We start from the raw sequence: 21790 nt of genomic DNA, 5'->3' as shown, positions 1-21790 counted from the left end.
AAACAGATACATACGAAAACGGTTGTAAAAACAATGCCCAGGGCAGAAGAATTCGAAGATGCAATGGTTGGTTAATCTTTTAATTAACGTAGAATGAAGGTGTATGCGTTCTGCGTTAATGACCTCTATTTTCATTGATTTATCTCTGTAAATAATCCTCATACTAACACTGCTATTATTGCACTTTCATCCCAATATGAAATGCATATCTATCAGGTTTTCGTAATAGTTTAAAACATTAAACTGCATAATCGCAAACACTGAAAAGATCCACCTTGATAAATCGTTCGATAAGACTTGCAATATAAGGAGAATAGGAGTTGCCTCCTTTTATTGACTACCCGTTTGTTTGGATGTTCCGTCTGAATAACCACGCGTATGGCACTGCGTTAGCAACACGACAACACGCCACTAACGCTTGTTTACATGATCTATGGCTACGCTCGGGCAAGAAAAGTTCGGTGTGTGAACACGGGTCTGTCATCGGGTAAAGGTAGGGACTTTTAAAATAAATGTTCGAAAGTAATTAGATTAAATTCCTTTTTAACGGAATTAATTTTTTTATGGATGAACCACAAAAATTTGCACGTGGGATGGGGTTGGTTGACTGTATATAAACAATAGCAGATTGATATGTCAAAAAAAATATACATGTACCAGTTATTCCATTTATTTGTTCATAAATTCGGTAATGAAAATCCTAATCTTGCTTTTCAAACCTGATATGTTGGTAATATGTGCTTGATATCTATAGATGATGTGATGAAACTTACTTCTTCAACAGAACAACTAGTATAAGCTGTATAATGTGCCGTTATGGTTCTATATCTTATAAAAGGGGTCATTGTATTTGTCTTTCAATTCTGTTGAACCCGGTCTAAAGTAGGATTTGGGTGGTAAAACTCGGGTACAGCTTTTTCTGTGTACATGTACCGTGCTTCAAGACATGCACCAAACAGATTGTTTTGGGGAACAGAAGTCATGAAAGAACATAATTACATTTTGATGATTTGACGAGCAGTGGGTGTATCGACAATATGTGGATGAATTATTCAATAGAATACTTGATTTGGTATGCAGGTGTCGGACGATCACTGGGCAGGGGTTAAACACGTGGAAAATGGTCCTGTGGTCACCCGACATTGACTGCACTGTTCGACCATGGGTCATCTGTTATCAGATTCTTTTGGGAAAATTGCACATTTACATAAACATATATGTATAGTACAAGCAGGTTAACATAGTTATGTGCAATAAAGCTACAAGTCGTCAATGAAAATTCTGTAGGCACTAATATCAACAAATCAATGGGTATGGGAAATCGGGCGAAGGAAAGTGGTGTGTTCCAACAATATAATATAACGGTACTGTAGGAAATGCGTATAAATATACACGGTATTTGAAATTGGACAAAAGATTTATGTTGCATGAATAGAACATTGCAAAATACGCACAATTTAATATCAATGGATTTAAAAACGAGCACGTATGACGCTCACTAATTTTTAAATGCCTGTTGTGTATTAGTGACGTCAGACCGTCGATTTACTGCTGCGCTCCATGACACCACTACAAATAAAACATAACTAGGTCGAATTTAGGTTCTCGACATAAGAAGTTTACATAAATCCTTATGAGTGGGCATGCTTAGACATTGGACTACACACGGATCGGTAGACTCCCTTAATTTGAACCAGAGAATATATGTGAAGGTTAATCCTTTCACGAGTCCCTGGTAATAACGGACTTGCTAACGTTTCTTTTGTTTTAAAATCAACATTTTGCTGGTTATTGTATTAAAAAAATCTCCCACGTAATGCTTATATCTGCAGAGAATGTGAACTGCAAAGTACAGTATATATTGATTTGTGATATATACATGTTTTATGGCTGACCTAGTCCTTATCATCTATTTGAATCCACTGGGTAATTAATTTTAAAATGCTTAGTGATTTTAGTAGCGAGGTACTATGATTGATTTTGTAAATACCCGTCATATAAGAAAATGGGGAGGGGGGGGGGGATTGTTGATAAGACAATTGTTACAAATAACACTGCCTTGATTTCACTGGCATTCCATGCTCCACGATACGAGAATATAATGAATCTCAGTGCTCTTGACGTTTCCTCGTGTGTTCTGCGACCTTTTCGGCAGAAAAGACAGCTTAGCGTAATGAATAGCAAGCACCTATTGGTACAAGGACGTCATATGTACATTTTTCATATCAAAATGGTCTTCTTCACATCAAAATATTTTTAAATATTTATATAAATTTTTTTTTTTAATGTGATGGCTTTATTCTGATATAGTAATGAAGTCGTACATTTTCTTTTGTAGTGTTATCAACGAAAACTGGGTGGCAAATAATTGATTATAATTAGCAGTTATGTCGACTTGTCCGACCTCCTACACCTGTTCCGATGAAGGGCTACTTCTGCCCATTGTTAGTGAAGCCACGTGGCCCAATGCTGCCCGGGCCACTATTTACCTTGTCGGACTTCTGTGGAGCTTCATGGCAATTGCCATCATCGCAGACATTTTCATGTCAGCCATTTCAACCATCACTAGTTTTACACAGGAAGTGAAAATTCCAGACGACAGTGAAAGTGGATACAGGACAATAGAAGTAAAACGATGGAATGGTACCGTTGCCAATCTAACTCTGATGGCCCTCGGCTCTAGCGCTCCAGAAATCTTGCTTTCAATGATTGAAATTGTATTTAACGATTTTAAATCAGGAGAGCTTGGACCTAGTACCGTTGTGGGATCGGCAGCATTTAACCTCATGGTCATTTGTGGGGTGTGTGTTATCGGGATCCCATCGACAGAAACGAGGCGAATAAAAAAAATGAAGGTGTTTGCTATCACAGCAGTATCTTCTGTGTTTGCATACGTGTGGCTCATCATAATTCTGGTGGTAAACACCCCAGACTTTGTAGACCTCTGGGAGGCCATTGTTACACTCTTGTTTTTCCCTATTTTGGTTATCTTCGCATACATTTTAGACAAGGATTACTTTGGTTCTGCTACGGTAGACGACGAAACAGGATTAGAAGTCGGTAAGCAAATTTTCTAGCTGTTGCTGAATTGATATAGTAATTTGAATAAGTATGCAAATGTTTATCCCATGGAAGCTGTGTATTGCCATATATAGTCATAGTATAAGAGGCGCTTTCAACTATCACAGACTTTGTAGACATAACTGATAATTTCCGACATGAAAGAATGAAAGAGGATACAAAATATATAGATGCCAAGTTTCTGGGCATTGCAGCCGTTTGGTTTTTCTCCCTAAATTCTAAACCCATTCCTCTCCATTACAAATTATTGTTGTTGACAAGAGGGTGATAGCTCATTAAAGGCAATCATAGATAAAGCAATGGTATAAGTTAACTCCTCGTCGCCTAGTGAATACATAATTTCAAAGTACGAATACGATTGCTATACGATAACTAACTAGTATGTTGGAGATCTATGTGGCTTGTAATTGTTAAGATAACGTAAATCTAGAGAATTTCCTTGGGTTACATTAGTCGTAATTACGTTAGGGTTGAAATGTCAGAACTCAGAAGTATGGTGTTCTGACCAGGCCACTCTGTGAATCTGAAGGAGTGAAAGTGCGAACTAGGGCGACGAAGGGAAAATGCAAAGGTAAATGAACGAAAATGATATCCCCTTTGCCATCGCATCTTGACACTTTTGCGGCGTTTCGCCCCTCAAACACCACCCTCTCATTCCTCCACTCTCGCACTTTTAAGTTCTTTCATGTAGACTACCCTATCATACTGAATAAGATTATTACTAGCTCTAAAAAGTTTTGGAATTAAGTACAAATTTGCTGGAAGAAATTGTGTTCGTATTTGCATGAATTACTACACTGTAGTAATGTATGCGCTATATGTACATATGCACTGGTCATGTGCATGTTGTGAATTAATGAAATAAAATAGCAAGGAATTGAGATTTGCATATGAATACACTTAAAACATAATGAAGTGAAGATAACGAACGGTGATCAATCTCATAAATCCTATAAAGAATACAAAAGAGCAGGGCAAAGGTAGGCCATTAGAAACACCAGAGGTGGGATCAGATACATAGGAGAATTAACCATCCCCTGCTGCTAACGTGTACCAACAACTTTCAATTGCAAAGTTGCGAAATTACCAAGGGACCACATACATCTCGCGTTCGCTTTGTGCTCGCAACTTTGCCTCGTTCGCGTCGCCCTTCGCAACTTCGCTCCCTCACCCTCGCACTTAGAAGCATCTTTGCCCCTTAACGCAGAGAAGCGAGTAGCTTAACCAGAACACCTTACTAACGACCCCGCGCACTGCTGACTTAATAACTCTTTAAAGACTTACGGTAACATCTCCAGTATTCCAGTTAAAAGGTTTTCAAATGTTGTATTGAACTTTTATTCTTCAATTCATCATTGTCTATGAATGCATTAACGTATGTGTCCTTGTTATTTTGTTAGTTGGATCAGGTAATATTGATATTAAATTTCCTTATTAAAAGCTGTTAACATTTAGTTAATCTTATCCAATTAACAATATTTTCATTTATGTATTACTTCTAGTGACCATGGCGGATAGAGGTTCTGCGTACATTCTGTGTTTTCAGAGTTGTCCTCTCTTTAATAACTCTCCACTGTCCGTTTGTGTATTCTTTTCGTTTTGAACACCCTGTCTAGATTATTTACTGTAACATCTGTATCGTAAACAAAGTCATGTTTGTTGGTTTCTATTTATTTTCAAGATGTTGTGATCAATCTGTCGGTCATTTTATTCTTCTTTTTTAAATTCAATGATATTGTAAATATATGCAATTTGGACAAGACATATACATGTGTATCACTGTTGAAATTTATATATTGTAATACTCCACATCCATTTATTCTATTTTCACTTTAAAAACTAAAAAACACGTGTACTGTATTAATTATTAACAAACAAGTCTGGCGGATTGGTATGAACAATTTCATGGTGATTTCAGTAATAACTTCATTATCACCGATTAAAGAGATTTTATTAAAAAAAGTACACTCATTCCGTGCGAAGTAGTTATGTAGTTTTGCTTAAGCTTGAAATGTATAGTTGACGATTAGTTGTAGAAGAATAGTAAAAGGGAGAAATCACGAAAATGTACTTTTGATTGTTAGTGGTGCGTATTTTACAATTTATTTTTTCCTACCTGTTTAAATAATTTTCATGTTTAAATAAATGTATGTGATAATATATATATATATATTGAACTTATGTTTGTGACCTTGTAAGTTACTAGAAAATATACCTTCTCTCATCAAATAAGAATAAGAAAGAAATAAAGTATACGCAAATTTTTGTCATTCAATAAAATATCTGAAACTTGACAGAGGGAATTCAGGCAACGGCAACACTCTAAAAATGTCTTTCTATTTGCCAAAATATATAAACTTTGATTCTAAGAAGTTTCAGTCATTTCAGAAAAGGTCCCATATAAAAACTGCATGATTTGATTCATCTCGGTAGAAAATGTGAACAGTATTTATAAATGTTGTTTTCGATCTCAAAACTTGAGGAAACAATTGATATAGTTATGTATTATTTTACAGACAACCTTTTATCACAGGACCAAGCTGATAAACAAGTTATTGTTGAAATGTTGCGGGTGAGTTTACTCAAGAAAACAAGATACTTCTAGTAAAATTATGTGAAAATTTTTTTTTACATATAGCCGTAATATCATCAACATCTTTTTTCTTGAATCGTGAGATCCACATACAGGTTAATGTTAGAAATTTTGCTTGACTGATACAACTCCTCCGTATCCACAGAGACTAAAATCCAACCCGGACGCGGACGAGAAGGAAGTCGCTCGTCTGACGGCTCATCTCATGGAACAGAACCAACCCCATAGTAGGGCGTGGTATAGAATCAACGCCCTCAGGACGTTGACGGGAGGAACAACTCTCACCACGCCCCTCACAGAAAAATCCAGTGAGGTAGGTCTCAAAGTTTGGAAATAGATAGCAAAACTTTTGTGCAGTACAGTGTCAGTTTTCAAGTTTCAAAATAACATTTTACATACATGGGCATATAAAACTTTATGTTGCAGTTTAAGTATATTCAAGACTCTATTAGTATGTTTAGGTTCATCATTATTCAGAACAATGTAAACTGCACTCGGCACTTAAGGACTCTTGGGTAAAGTTATTAAAATGAAGGGTCATATCCCCTTTTAATAGAAGATAATAAAATTTTAAAGCAAAATAGGGTGAGGGTACTAGTAATTTAGAAATCTTCTTTTTAACAACTTTGCCAGGAATGATGATAAAGGTACTTCCTTCTATGATGGCTCCAATTATATCCCAGGAATGGCATAGGGAAACAATATATATATGTCCATATGTTGCGTAGAAATACTTGTAGAAAGAACTTTAAAATTCACAATTTTAGATGAACAAGTCAATTTATTGTGAGGCCTCCGTGGCCGAGTGGTTAGAGCATCGCGCTCAAAATCCCACGACCTCTCACCTCTGTCGGCGCGGGTTCGAATCCCGCTCGCGCCGGTAAGTGAGAAAGTTTCCCAGTTTACTTTCGGAAGGTCGGTGATCTCTTCCCAGGTACATTGTATGTGGGTTCTCTCTTTCACCAATAAAAACTGGGCGCCACCAGATAACTGAAAAATTGTTGAGTGTGGCGGAAAACATCAATCAATCAATCAATCAATCAATCAAACTCATATGTAACCATCATTGATTAGAATTTACATTTGATTATATCAATTTATCAATCAGAGCGCGGCAGCTCACGCAGACATTGTAGCTCATGGACCTTTTTTTTTAGTTTAGTTTGAATTATCCCAGTTCCTGATTATTGAATTAATCTTGATATAATGTAGCTGTTGGAGACATTGCTGATCGCAGAGGAAGCTGGGGGAGACACAGACTTCGTGCATCTCAGCGAGGGAGGCAAGAAGGCCATCCTGGAATTCGAATCCCCCAGTACCGCCGTCATTGAGAAGGAAGGGCGTGTTCGAGTCAACATACTACGACATGGCAATCTCGATCGAAGAGTCATATTCAGGTGGGATTATGAATACAACATCAAAGAACAAATGTCTAGTTCATTTGTGTTATGGGGATATAAAACAATGAAGGTGATCGACTTTGCATACAGCTTATTTTCCCCATAATTAATTAAAAAAAACTAGACATTGTATTCGTTATATTTTTATATAACTTTTTTATTTATTTGTATAGATTTCCATGTCAAATGAAAATGCCACTTATAATGCGTCGCAGTGTTTTATCGAAAATTCCAAATAATGAAACCTTAAAGATTTTATGATGAAATAACACTGGTAAATGTAACTAGCATATTTTGTAAACCACGTCGGTGATGGTAACAATGGCTCATTATTTAACAAGGAAAAAAAAAGAAAGAAATATCTTTCATTTATTTTCGAAGACAACCAAAAATTAGTGAGAACTGCAATAGGTGACCATTCTTATTTTGTCTTTTTCGTGCTTATACGCTTCCAAAAGATTTATCCGAAACACTAGTGCATGAAGTAAAACTATAGACGTAATATACTCTTGTACATACGTGTATTCATCGGCCAGGGTGGTAAACGTCACACACGTTAGGAGGAACAAAGATATGAGAACAAAGTCTTAAACCTGGTTATGGAAAATACATTCATTCACTCATTTTTCATTTATTGAAAACATCATTCAATGAGCAAAATATTCCTATAACTGTTTAGATTGGAAACCATTGATGGAACAGCGGAGGCCTCGTCAGATTACAAGCCAGTGAAGAAGACGATGGTGTTTGAACCAAAAGAGACTTTGCTGTACGTTGATATCGAGATCATTGACGATAATGTTTGGGAACCAGACGAGGTGTTTTTTGTCCGACTGACAATAGAACCAAATCAATTGGCAGTGTTAGGCAAACATCCTGTTAGCCAAGTCACAATTCTCAACGACGATGGTGAGAAAGGATTTTGCACTAGAAGTAGAGCTGAAATTTTTTAATTTGCTTCTAAAGCAAGCTTTACAAATGTGGTACCCCAAATACATTTGACCATCTTATTTGGTTAAATGCTTCATCTAATTGCAAATTGTTTGAACTATGATAAAAAAAAATTGATTGGCAAATAAAGTAGTTTGAAATAAGTAAAATCTAATGGCACGATATCTTATTTATAAGCAGAAAAACTTTGACACATTCATTGTAATTCCAGTTCCTGGTACCATACAGTTCGCCAACCCGAGCTTCCTGTTTAAAGAGAGTGTCGGGTGTGCACAGGTCAAAGTCGACAGGGCAAACGGATGTGATGGGAGAATCGTAGCGAAGTGGAAGACAAAAGACATAACGGCTGTAGGCGGTCGAGACTACGAAAACACATCCGGTGAAATCGTGTTTGAACACGGAGAATTGACCAAAATGATTGAAATCAACGTGAAAGATGATTTGGTAAATAAACGTCTCGGGAAAACAAACTTCCTTTCAGCAAATTTTCATTTGACATTGATAACACTTTATCGTTTATTTTGTAACTTAGGAATTTGAAAAAGATGAGAATTTTGAGGTAGACCTTGTTGAGGTTGATGGAGGAGCCAAACTTGGAAAACTTAAGCGCTGTGTCGTTACAATTGTTAACGATGACGGTAAGGGACCAAACAAATTGTTTTAGATTCTTCTTCTCAATTAACTGAAAAATATTCATGTCTGTCAGTACCTTGTTTAATTTCTGCTATTTTTTTTTCTTTCAGAATTTACTGGATTCGTAAACAGGATAGCAGATTTGACAAACGCGAATTTGGATGCCCTGAGAGTTGGTAAACAGTCCTGGGCAAATCAGTTCAGGGAGGCCTTAAACGTAAATGGAGGAGATTTGGAAACTGCCACGGCCTTTTCATATCTTCTTCACTTCATGACTTTTGGGTTTAAGGCAAGTATCTTAAAATTCAATACTGAAATTAAAGAGTTTCCTATTATTTCTGGAGCAAAGTAAAATGTCTTAAATAACAATTTTTATTTGCAGAGTATTTTTGCGCTTATTCCCCCACCCAGCATCTGGGGTGGATGGCTCTGTTTTATCGTTTCTCTTATCTTCATCGGTCTCCTGACTGCAGTAGTTGCAGACTTAGCTAATATTTTTGGCTGCCTCATCGGATTAGAGTCGGAAGTAACAGCTATAACGTTTGTAGCTTTGGGAACCAGTTTGCCTGATCTATTCGCCAGCAAAACAGCGGCCACCATGGAAAAACATGCTGATTCCGCCATTGGCAACGTGACCGGAAGTAATTCAGTAAACGTCTTTTTGGGACTAGGAATGGCTTGGGTTGTTGCTTCAGGTTACTGGACGTCCAAGGTAAACCAATATTTGTTAATTCTCCTCTTAAAGGAAATATGGGTTGCATCGCATTTTTATCAAACATGCGCTTTTTTCTTTTGGTATACAGTATATTGGTATGCCCAGATGAAATGAAGTGAAATAAAACCCATCATACTATCAGTTCATATTGTAAAGAGTTAACTGCCATTTCACCAAAATAATAATGATCAATGAATGTTTTCTAATATTCAGGGAGTGTCCTTCGAAGTTCCAGCCGGTAGCCTTGGCTTCAGTGTTGTGATATTTACCGTTCTGGCAGTACTGACCCTGATTTTGATTGTCATTAGAAGATATGTAGGACTGTTTGGTAATGCTGAATTAGGAGGACCCAAGATTCCCAAGATTATTTCAGGGGGCTGTATGATTATCTTTTGGTTTGTGTATGTTCTTGTTGCCTCATTACAAACATATGGGTATATTGAAAGCTTTTAGGTTATTTTCATGACTTTTAAAAAATAAATTATTACAGGTAGTATTTATATAACATACCAGTAGCCTATGAATACTCCAAACGTCTACCTTTATCTTATTTATATAATGACACTGCTATTTTATAAAAGTTTTCGATAAAAATGCAGGCATTGAGAGACACACCTATGCGAGTTTTGAGAGTGGTGTATGAAAGGATATTGCTATATAGAAATGTGGTAGATGTTTTCCTGCATATTCCGTAAATTAGGAGTTTATGTTGTAGTGGTTAATTCTGTGGATGTTATTTTTAAAGCTGTATCTGTGATAGTGCCTTATGTAGATCCCCCAGAAGCATAATTTGCCAGTGGTCACAAAACTTTCAAAGTGTTCCTGTGATCTTTGTAAGATCTTGACAGGAAATACGTCATAAAGTGTATTTCATCCTTACTCAGAGCTTCATCATTTTAAATTAAAACCTCATTCTCATACATAATTCTTGTATATAGGCATTAGAAAATATGCAGACGTGTGTAAGGGTTTCATTTTGTGCCTACTTTCGACCATTTCGTTTTAGAATTTAGAAAAATTTACTTGATAGTTCACAATTGAATTGTATGTCACAAAAGTTGTAGTGAAATTATCGCTCTATACTTCAAGAAATTAAAAGTTTATGAAGTTGAAGATTGTGTTCTGTGATTTTTTGGTGATTCTGGAAATCCAAAATGAATAATTAGATATGTTCCTATTGAACTCCTAAAATAGTACAACATGTAGTGTATTTCGAATATTTACAAGCATACCTTTTCAAATGAAAAAAGTTCGTGAAACATGTGAGTCCACTAATAATTGAATTAAGCGACATTTCCTAAAACAATGGGCTTGATCATAAGTTACTAATGGTTGTACTCCTGTAGTTGACTTTCATCTACTTATAAATCAATTTTCTTTAGTGATCACAATTTCACATTTCACAAAATCGTATTTCTGCATGGAAGGTTCTGGTAGAGCACAAGCAAATATTATTGACAATGTAATTAAAAAAGCAAATAAATCCAGTGTACATATGTGACTTTTGAAGCTGTTGATGATGATGAAACTGTTACAGGTAGATAATGTGGGACATAGGATCAATTGCGCAGGAGAAGATTCACAATGGATCTAATATATATACCAGGGAATTTAATCTGTGACCCTTCTTGGTTACTGCTGCTGGGGTTAAGCAGGGTGTTGGGATGTCTACCATGGGTTGATAATTCTATACATTATCGTACTGGCCTGTATCCGCCCTCCTGGACTGTCCTCCATTGAAGACGATTGTGCATGGATGTGACACTGCTTATCCTGTGGTAGTCACTCATAATTAATCCTTCAGAATGGCGTTCTATTTTTTGCACCAAATTAAATTGAAACCACTTTGATAAAAACAGTTTCCAAGGTAACAAAAGGAAAACATTTTGGCCGTATTCAAATGAAGTTGACAGGGGACGCTTATTCCTCCTAGGCACTTGATCCCACCTCTAGTATATCCTGGGTCCGTGTTTTAGAACTCTCTATTTTGTATTCCTTATAGGAGTTATGGGATTGATCACTGTTCGTTATCTTCACCTTTCATGCTGACAGATTCCAATATAAGCATTTCCATTCTTATCATTTTCCGTGGCAAGGCGGAGGTGTTAGCTACCTCCTTATAATTCTATTTGATTGACTTCATTCAACCGGGCCCACCCGCCATGAGGCCAATATCTTGATCACATAAACGGAGTAATCCGTAGTCAAAATCAGTGTGTCAATAGCGGCATACCAATCAGAATGAAACACGTCTGAGAGCATTTGATCCAATGATAAGTTGTATTGGCAAACTATATCATTATAACGACCATATAATTTGCGAAATGCTGATTTTAAACGAGACTATTGAAACCCCTGTAACTTCATCTTGTTTGTCAGTAGCCTGCCTCGATTTAAAAACTTATTATACGCAGAACAAACTCTTGCGTATCGAATCAGTTGAGAGATATAAACACCATATGCTGGTTGTAATGGAATATTGCTACATAAATATGGAAAGTGGACGACGGAGAAGCGGAAATCATCCAGTTTGTATAAATTGTTACTTTGCCGTTAATGTTTATTTTCAATAAGATATCTAAGTACGAATCAGATGTGGAAGACTGTGGTGTCTTTTTTTCCCGAGTTCACTGGGATATATCGAATCGACATATGAATTGATTATTGTCAGCTCTTATCCTTAGACGAATTTGACTCCACTCTTTTGGCAAACTGTTTTTCCCTATAATAGCTCTAAAACGTCATTGTTATTTCGGATTTCAAACATTTCGGTTGAGCATCACTGAAGAGACATTATTTGTCGAAATGCGCATCTGGTGCATCAAAATTGGCACCGTATATAAGTTTTACATTAGATAAAAGGTCATATTAAGTATATTGTATGGATATTTTCAAGGAACACAATTACCTTTCTAATTAATATGAAACTTAATCCAATAAAGTCTAATTTTATCACAACACTTACGACCTTTCATAAACATGCAGAAGGTGGCAACATTTACATGAATGAAAAAGTGAAGATAACGAACACTGATCAATCTCATAATTCCTATAAAGAATACAATATTAAGAGATGGACAAACCCTGACCCCTGGACAAACCAGAGGTGAGATTAGATGCCTAGGTGGAGTAAGCATTCCCTATGGACCAGTCACGTCCGCCGTGAGCCCTACACATGTATATCTTGATCATGTAAACAGAGCAATCCGTGTAGTCAAAACTAGTATGTGAAGAACGGCCTAACAATTGGTATGAAACATTTCAGATAGCGGAAGGATTGGGTTGCCTGGACACGGAATTCTGGCTCGGTAAATATCAGACATTTATAGCGTATCGAACCAGTTGAGAGACATAGACACCATATGCAGGTGATAATGGAATATATATTGCTACATAAATATGGGAAGTTAACTATGGAGAAACTGAAGTCATGAAGTTGAGATGTTACTTTGTCGTTAACATCCATGGAAATCCAATAAAATATCCAAATGTGAAGCAGACGTGGAAGACTCTGTTGTTGTGCCTTTTATTTCGAGTTCACTGGGATATATCGAATCGACATATCAATGAAATTGAGTTTTATTAATTGATAAAACGTCATGGATAAATTATATTGAAGGCCAAGGTAAGATATTTGTTCTACTCATGGAGAAGCTTTTGGGGGAAAAAATTGAGTCGTAGGAATATAAAAACAGATCAGCCAATAAAGGAGCACAATTCGTGTCCATGGGAATTCCATCAGACTGTTGGAAGACTTGATTACCAAAGTCTACGTAGATATTGTCAATGAGGAACTCCAACATCTTTTTAATATCGGCTTCAGGGTACTTGAACGTAGAATCAGAGTGGTGTTTAACAAAGTATTTTTTTTTATGACTGATTATAAAATATTGATATTTCTGTGCTCCATTTTGATTGAAGAAACAGCTGTCTATGAAGGAAAAAGCCTATTATTTAATCTATCGCGAGGAATGGTCATACAAGGCGCTGAGAAGTCATACATTTGGATGTTGTTAATTTGGGAAAAATTTTGTGATTTCAAATTTACTAAACGTTCAATGGAATTTTTTTTTAGAATCCACGTTTGATTTACACCACGTCTTGCATATGCTGTGGCTCATAATACATTTGAAGTTTCTCCTTCACAGCAGTTAATATTTTCGTGAGGAACAAAGATTTGGGCGTGGTAGAACATTTACTGATTTATAATGAGCTGCCACTCCCGATGTAGTGCCTGTGTCAGTTAATCAAATGTCTGAGCTGGTGGTGTCCTTTCTCTTGACTCATTTCCTCATCGACTCTTCGATATAACATTTCTTCGAAATATCCCATTACTAAAATATTATAAGCGGGGGCCATTTTATATAGTTCCCATAGCTGTTCATTTGATTTGTCTGTAGGTTCGCCATCAAAATGAAATGTGTTGTTTTATGAAATCTATTATAAATTCCATTGAGGAATTTCTTGGGATAAGTTCTTTGTAGGTTTTTTTTTTATCCAAAAGGTTATAGCTCCTATTCCAAAATCACGTGGGCTGTTTGTGTATTTAAACTCGTTACATCAAACGTTACAAGTAAGGTATTCGGATCTACAATTTCCGGGATTTTGTTAAGGAAATCTTTATACTATCCCGAATGTATTCTCTTTAGAGAAGTCGAGAGGCATAGCCTTCATCGACTTCTGATCGCAAGCATTCATATTTCAGGGCCGTAAATTAACCTTCAATTTGGAGGAGGCAGGAAATTAGGCGGGGGTCTGGGGGCCGCACATTTTGTGCACACTGAACACGTTTCGTGCAAAATCCTTGATTCTAGGGCCTTCTAAGATGTTACTTGACTAACTCATTCTAAAAGAAAGATTTGGAATGCTTTTTAAGGGAGGTATCATGTTCTTAGTTATTGGAAACAACATAAATTCTAATGAACTTTAAATCTAAATTTTTTTTGGCTCAAAAGTTGGAGGAGGCAGCTGCCTCCTCCGCCTCCATGTAATTTACGGCCCTGTATTTTGATTCTGGAAAACATGTAAATTCCGGAGTCGGTGACGGTTTATGCTTCGACCGACGTTTCGAATCAGATGTGCCTGGATTTACGCAATAGACAACTTGTTTTCAAACATTTAGCAGTAATGCACAAATCCGTCACAAGGAAATCAACACTTACTTGCTTTTAATCCATTTTCAACATGTCCCCTGTCCCGGGTTTAAATCACAACTCTGTTTACTGACTCATTGACTGACATCCTTTATCGCAATTCACCTTTGAATTAGAACGCTTTGGCCGATATAGTATTGCGTTGTGTGACGACACAATTGAATCTGTTTGTAATACAATTGCGAAATGCAACAGAAACTCTCATTGGTCCATATGTATAAGTCCGCCCAAATTCCCTTATACGGGAGTAGTCAGGACGGCCAGATGCTAGATGGAAAAAAACTTCAAAGGAAGAAAGAGAAAAAGTTGTATTCTTGTGTTGTTGTCTCATAAATTTAATATAAAAAAAAAATTCCTAACATATTTTCCTACTATACTTGTGTCCAAACATACCTTCAAATATTTATTAAAGCCCCATACGACCCAAAAACTCGATGATTTCGTTCGTAGACGTAGCCATGTTAGGTAGCCAGTCAATTCTAATCCCGGTTCATTTCCATATTGGCACAATAGCGTCTAGATGTGTACTAATTCCCCACGAATATTTTAGCTAAATTGTTTAAATAATATACCACCCCAGTCCTAAAAATGATAATTATTCAAAAAGCTAAACTCACGGCAGTGCGGCTTTCATTAGTCATGAGCGGCTGCGCCGGCCGATCTCCATCTAATGGGCTTATGTAGCATTTTCATTCATCTAGAGCTTATTTTACCTAATTACAAAAACTGGTACAAAAATGTTTTAATTTCTATTAATTATTCGTGTTGATAATAAATGAAGAGCGAATACATAACTTACAACCGATTTTATGAATAGATACCAATAGCAAGAGTTCGAATTGACCGGCTACCTAACATGGCTACGTCAACAAACGAAATCATTTGAAGCTGCGAGTTTTCGGGTGGTGTATGGCTTTAATGAACATTTGAAGGTATGTTTGGACGCAAGTATAGTAGGAAAATATGTTAAGATTTTTTTTTATATTGAGTTTATGAGACAGCAACACAAGAATACACCGATTTCAGGCCTCAACCGTCCGCAGCTTTTTGTGACCCGTAAATCGAAGGTTTTTATAAGAGGTGGATCTTTTCAGAGAGCTATGTACAGTTCGAATCCGCTCGAGAAAGTGGGCGGGCTGTAATCGGCCAATGAAAACTCTTGTTGTATTACATCAAACGTCTCATTCAATTGTGTCGTCACACAACGCAATACTATATCGGGTAAAGCGTTCTAATTCAAAGGTGAATTGCGATAAGACCCTATACTTAGTATTTTACTCTCTCCGTTTTATCATTGAGGGGTTATTATCAGGTTAAGGTCATTATCTGTAGGGATATTGCTATATGAATATGTTTATATCACCAATTAAGGACCCCGGGGCATGTACATTTTTTAAACAATATACTAATAATTAGTTATATCAATATAAATATGTGCTGTGCATTTTCTTGATTTTTAACAATTAAAATTGATACATTGTGCATTTCATATACTAGTATGAAAAATAAGATGTTTAATATCTAAGAAAACTTTTATTGAACCAGGTAGAATTAACCTCTAGTGCAAAAATTAGGAAATGACAAATTAATTGAAAATATAGTATAAACAACAAGTTGATTATTAAAGTAGTTTAAACAAAAAATAAAATGAAATTTTATGAAGCATTGACAAATTTAAGATAACAACAAGCATTAAATAAACATGTGAAGTACATTTTGGGCAAAAGTAAAAGATCCCGATGTGCAAATATTGTATTGTCAATATGAGGGTCTTGTTCCGTGTACAGGTATGTGAAGCTTGCGTAACGCGCCCTCTGGTGAGAGAATGTTTTAAAAAGAATCTTTGATTAACGAATACATGTATTCCTGTTTTATTTTCACTTATAGAAAGTGAAATTTGTTGTCAGATATATAATTTCTTGGTTTAGATATTCGAGAAATGCCCTTTTCCACAAAAATAGATTGTTTAGAATACAGTTTTGCTTCTATTTTGTTGCACGGACTAATGAATCACACACTCATCTAATAATCAAATACAGGGACAGCTCTTGGTCTCTTTCCCAAGCTAATGCGGTCGGTTAAAATGTGTTATATATGTTATCTCACCTGGTTTTAACAGATTCATCTAAGTTTTTGCATTTTTTTTTTTCACGATCCAATGTTGACGCTTCTCTTGAAGAGCTGCAAGTTGTCTTTCTTTAACCAATCATATTTGAACGACTCAGATATATTATTTACGTCACGTAGGTATTAGACATGTTCTACGTCTGATAATGAATAATTTGAAGGTTTACACAACATGATAAACTCGTAACCAAATTTGAAATGGCAGATACATGTGTAATAGTGGTAGTGCCCTGTATTATCTAAAAATATCTTCTAATAAGGAATTTTTCCGATCTCCGATTCTGCTCTCATTTTTAAATGATTAAAGTTTTTTCATTCTACTTAAAATATCTCCAACTATAATTCAAGTAAAGAGCTCTTATCTTCAAATGATTAAAAATTTTCTCATTATACTCGCACTTTCTAGAGAAAGTTCGGGTATATTGTTGTTACATTGGTCCGTCTGTCTGTCACACTTTTTCATTCCTCAAACTCCTCCTTTATTTTAAGCAGTCACCAATTAATCTTTTGCTGTCTTGTATATGTGCAATAAGGTTTGGGAATTTTCATTTTAAGCCTGGGAGCCAAAATGAGGGAAGAAAAATTACGATTTTTCTAAAATAAAATCCTGGTTCCTAGAACTCCTCTTACAATTTATACAGAGCCAAATCATCTTTTGAAAGATGATGGGTGATGTCCTGTAAAATAATGTGAAAAAATACCTTTTCGAAATTTTCATTTTCATCCTGGGGGCCAAATGGAGGTCAATAACGACTTTCTTTTCGACAAAAATCCCTGGTTCCAAGAATTCCTCTTATGTTCTATGGAGTAGCCAAATAATCTTTTGGGAGATGATTGGTGGTGTCCTATAGATGAGCAATAAGTTTTTGGAATATTCGTTTACACTTTGAAGGGCAAATGGGGAGGAGAAACGACGAACAAAAACCTCATTGCATTGTGTGATATGCAACAAGAATACTTTTACTTTAAGTGTTGGAATCTTAACCATTTTAAAGACTTTTGAACAATAAAAAAAAATGAAGGGAGTTGAGATGACCCTGGGGCACTTGCCCATCAGAATAACCAATGCATATTGATGTGTGCAGCAGGAAAATATATGATTTAGGGGTCAGGAGCTCAATTGCTTTAAATATATTTCAACAATTATGAAATGGATTTAGTATGACCCAGGGCACTTGCCCAACATGCAGCAAAATATATATGGTATAGGGATGAGGATCTCATCTATTTTAAAGATATTTGAGCAATCATAGAATGAAGGGGTGGGGATGACCCATTGTCATTTGCCGAACAGAATAATCAATACATCTTAATTTGTGCATTAAGAATAATTATATATTTATGACAACGCAGTGTTACTGTGTTCCTCCTAGAGGCCTCACCTGACCACTGTATGCTAATTTTGTATATAAAAATAGATCATAAAAAAACTATTGTGGCTCTTTAGTGAATTGCACAGGTACGACGTACAGTATATTTAAAGGTAAACATGTTTGTGTGGGTACTAATGTCTAATGATAGCATCTAGTTTAAATTAAAATAACTCCAATTCTAATTCATTTAGAAAGCTCTTATCTTAATTCAATAGGATTTTAACAAATCTATAATTTCAATTCAATTAGAGAGTCTTTTGTCTTCCACTGATTACTGGCGCATTGATATCTTTAGAGACGCACCTAAACACCACGGTTCTGTTTGTACAAAGGATCAAAGAAACTGATTTCCCTGCACCTTCCATGAATTTTGTAGCACTGTTGAAAGTGTGAACATGTAACAATTACAAGTTTTAAGTGACTTTCACTTTATCTCTGAAATTAAGAAATTATTGTGGAACAACTTTTTAATTCTAATAAGTGCTTGCAAAATTCTTGACTTGAAACATGAAAATATTTCTAAACAGGAGATATCATTACTCACTTAAAGATCTAAATGAACTTCATCTACATCTGGGGACATGTAATGGAACCTAAAATCAGAACCATACATGTAAGTTTGAATGCACCAAGGTTTAGAAATATTACATTGGATTCCTCTTATGTCTTTTTATGATGATGCTTTCATAAATGTAGCTACATCTATTGTCTATTGCTTACAGTGTTTCGCATAATTTAGTATAATTCTTGAACTTTCGGAACACTCCTTTGTTTACAGTATTTCGCATAATTTAGATAATTCTTGAATTTTCGGGACACTCATTTAGTTACGAGGTGACGTATTCCACCTAATTAAGTCAGCGTCCAATTCAATATGACTCACTGTCTGTTTTCCATCCTAAATCAAAAATCAGTCATTGCATATCAAGGTCGACCTTTGATTTAAAATGCTACATTTTGTCCTTTCATGAGAAAATAAAATCCATACGATAAGATAAGATGAAAATAAATCGTTAGTGCAATCAACCACAATCTAGTTATCTTCTTCGTTTGATCAGTTTTATTAAATGATTTGGTTTGAAACTAAGATTATTGAGAAAATAGTGCTTATATACCTTATTTTCATTCATAAACGAGGTCAATTTCATTCACTCATCTTAAGCTGTTAATGTTCAATATGTAAAAACGTAGAAACGAAAGCTCGGCGGTAAATAAATATCGGATACTGTTTTGAGGCCTAATGTAAGTTGGTAATTTATTATTGATATATTTTTCTGGAAATAATTGTGAAATCTTTGTGATAGATTTCTGCCGGTCATCGGGTTAATTCTGACCCATAACAGAATAGGGGGCTCGTCCGGGATAAAGAATTAGCACATCTGTCAAGATTTGTAATTAATTTATTAGTTTGAATTTAGTTTATGTGCTTCATTGAAGGTATCACACCGGTAATTGTCCAATCAAAATGAACTTAGTCAATTGTAGTTCCATATATTTAAAGAAATATTTTTTTCCTTGCGCGATTTTTCTCATTTCCTCTTCTTTTCTCTTAACTTTTGTATCCCTGATTAGGAAATTTTGTGTAATTTGTAGAAATAACCAAGTGTATACAAAGGAACTATTTGCTATTGGTAGCTGAGGCTACTTCCTGGGGTGCATGCCGGCTGTTTACACACATGTGAAAAACACGTGGATTTGAGGGTAGTCTTGTTTGCGGGTAATTTATTTTCGAAAATGCCGCGTAGGGTGTTGTTTTTCTGGTGTCTGCAGACGAGATAGGTAACATAGAACGTGTCTGACTGCGTTATTCGGCATCAATTTTGTAAACTGATTTTTAATGATTTTTCTCCCTCTATAGGAATATATAGTGAAAATAATTACCGGTGTGATACCTGAATGTCCTAGCCAGCAGCAGAAATGTATGGAGGGTAATCGTGTTCAAAAATCCAAGCCTGTAAACGTGTTAATTGAAACATGCAACCGTGTTAATTTCTGTTTCAACTGTGTATGTTTGTAACTCAGGGGGTGGACGTTATGTTTCTACTCTCCATTTCACAGGTGCTTGTGGACAGGACTTCCGGTACCCCCCTTCTTTGATTTTTAAATGTTCAATTCCTTGGGTATTTCGGACGTATTTTTGATAAAATATGTAACTTCAGAGTTTATCTATTTCAATGGAATACACAAATCTCGCATAGAAACCGTTTTTAAAAATGTCATATCACCGATGCTTGTGGACAGGACTTCCGGTACCCCCCTTCTTTGATTTTTAAATGTTCAATTCCTTGGGTATTTCGGACGTATTTTTGATAAAATATGTAACTTCAGAGTTTATCTATTTCAATGGAATACGCAAATCTCGCATAGAAACCGTTTTTAAAAATGTCATATCACCGATCATAATATATGAACAAGGTGTGCAACTCAGCCAGCGACATGTTGAAAAAATCTACACCTCGCTGAGAAATCCTATCGAAAAAACACCAATAATGCATATACCAACTGAAAAGAACGGTCATTCTAAATCTACTGATGATTCGTGGATTAAATGCATCGCTATTTGGTGCGCAATAACTACTTCACACCGCTCAATTTCATCGTTTTAACCTCGCCACTTCTCATTTCTGACTATAACGAACGGAAGTTGTAATGCTGGAATATTTCTGTCGCAGCCAACTATTTTTAGAACGAGAAAACCCGAGACGAGGTCTTCCGAATACCATTAGCTACACGAAAAGAGAAGAGAATACCGATCATAGTCCAAAGAGGGTCATATATGTAATTTCATTTAACTGGTCAAGTCGGTTGTGGAAAGACTAGCACATCCACAAATATAATTAAAAACCTCATAGTGTTGGGTAGGTAATTTATCATGGAAATCAGAAAGAACCATGAAAGCACAATATATTGACAATGTTCCACATTTCAGTTATAAGGCCAACTATATAGCATTGGCTAACATTCGTTTTTCTAAAAAGAAACAAAATAGTTTATCAAGCCCCTTACATATGATCAGATCCAAATTCGATTAAAAATATAAAATGGGGGGGGGGGGGGGGTAACAAATTAATTGATAAAGGAATGTCAAAACTGTATGTAATATAACTTAAATATAAGATTAAACAAATATCAACAACCAGCACTTGTGCATGAATCGCACACATATTTTGTGTATAGATCACATCATGATAAAAAAAAACAAAAAACTACCCGCTTCTACCCCTACCCCACTCCCAATATCATTTTAGATAATTTTAATCAAACATCGATCTGTTCAGTATGACCTAATCACAGGGGTTCAGGCCCCCACCCTTCTCCGAAGAACGTACATGATTCGACTTTTTGGTTGAAACTCTCTACTGCTTATCAGCAATGTCTTGCAAACACAATAAAGTCAACTCATGTAGGTTATTCGGGGGGGGGGGGGGGGGGGGGGTTGTGTCAACACCATTATGATCCAAATCATATCGTATAGGGTTAAGAGTTTAAGAGTTTACAATGATAGATATTTGGATATATTAAAAGTGGTATGGTTCCAATAATGTGTAAGTGTGCATGTCTTTAAAGTCTTTCCACAACCGATTTGAAATATTTTGATCGGTATTCTCTTTCCTTTTCGTGTAGCTAATGGTATTCGGAAGACCTCGTCCCGGGTTTTCTCGTTCTAAAAATAGTTGGCTGCAACAGAAATATTCCAGCATTACAACTTCCGTTCGTTATAGTCAGAAATGAGAAGTGACTAGGTTAAAACGATGAAATTGAGC

The 21790-nt window shown here is 35.9% G+C and overlaps 1 protein-coding gene across 3 annotated transcripts; it reads left to right on the top strand.

Annotated features, from left to right (window-relative positions):
• Positions 1 to 343: 343 nt before the first annotated feature.
• Positions 344 to 10486, top strand: LOC125649717 (sodium/calcium exchanger 3-like). 3 transcript variants are annotated; one of them, XM_056161305.1, is made up of 12 exons: positions 344 to 493; positions 2339 to 3060; positions 4584 to 4601; positions 5598 to 5653; positions 5820 to 5987; positions 6887 to 7071; positions 7754 to 7983; positions 8237 to 8469; positions 8558 to 8663; positions 8769 to 8947; positions 9041 to 9370; positions 9587 to 10486. In XM_056161305.1, exons 2-12 carry the CDS (start codon positions 2388 to 2390, stop codon positions 9824 to 9826), a joined length of 2418 nt encoding a protein of 805 aa, XP_056017280.1. In that variant the 5' UTR covers positions 344 to 493; positions 2339 to 2387; the 3' UTR covers positions 9827 to 10486. The 3 variants fall into 3 exon arrangements, with proteins under 3 accessions (XP_056017280.1, XP_048733389.1, XP_056017279.1); XM_048877432.2 differs by lacking the exon at positions 4584 to 4601; XM_056161304.1 differs by lacking the exon at positions 4584 to 4601 and having other exon boundaries at positions 5580 to 5653.
• Positions 10487 to 21790: the final 11304 nt, after the last annotated feature.

This window comes from Ostrea edulis, chromosome 4 (genome assembly GCF_947568905.1).
Source record: "Ostrea edulis chromosome 4, xbOstEdul1.1, whole genome shotgun sequence".
NCBI lineage: Eukaryota > Metazoa > Mollusca > Bivalvia > Ostreida > Ostreidae > Ostrea > Ostrea edulis.
The sequence above is the reverse complement of the archived record's forward strand: the minus strand, read 5'-3'. Positions and strand labels throughout refer to the sequence as shown.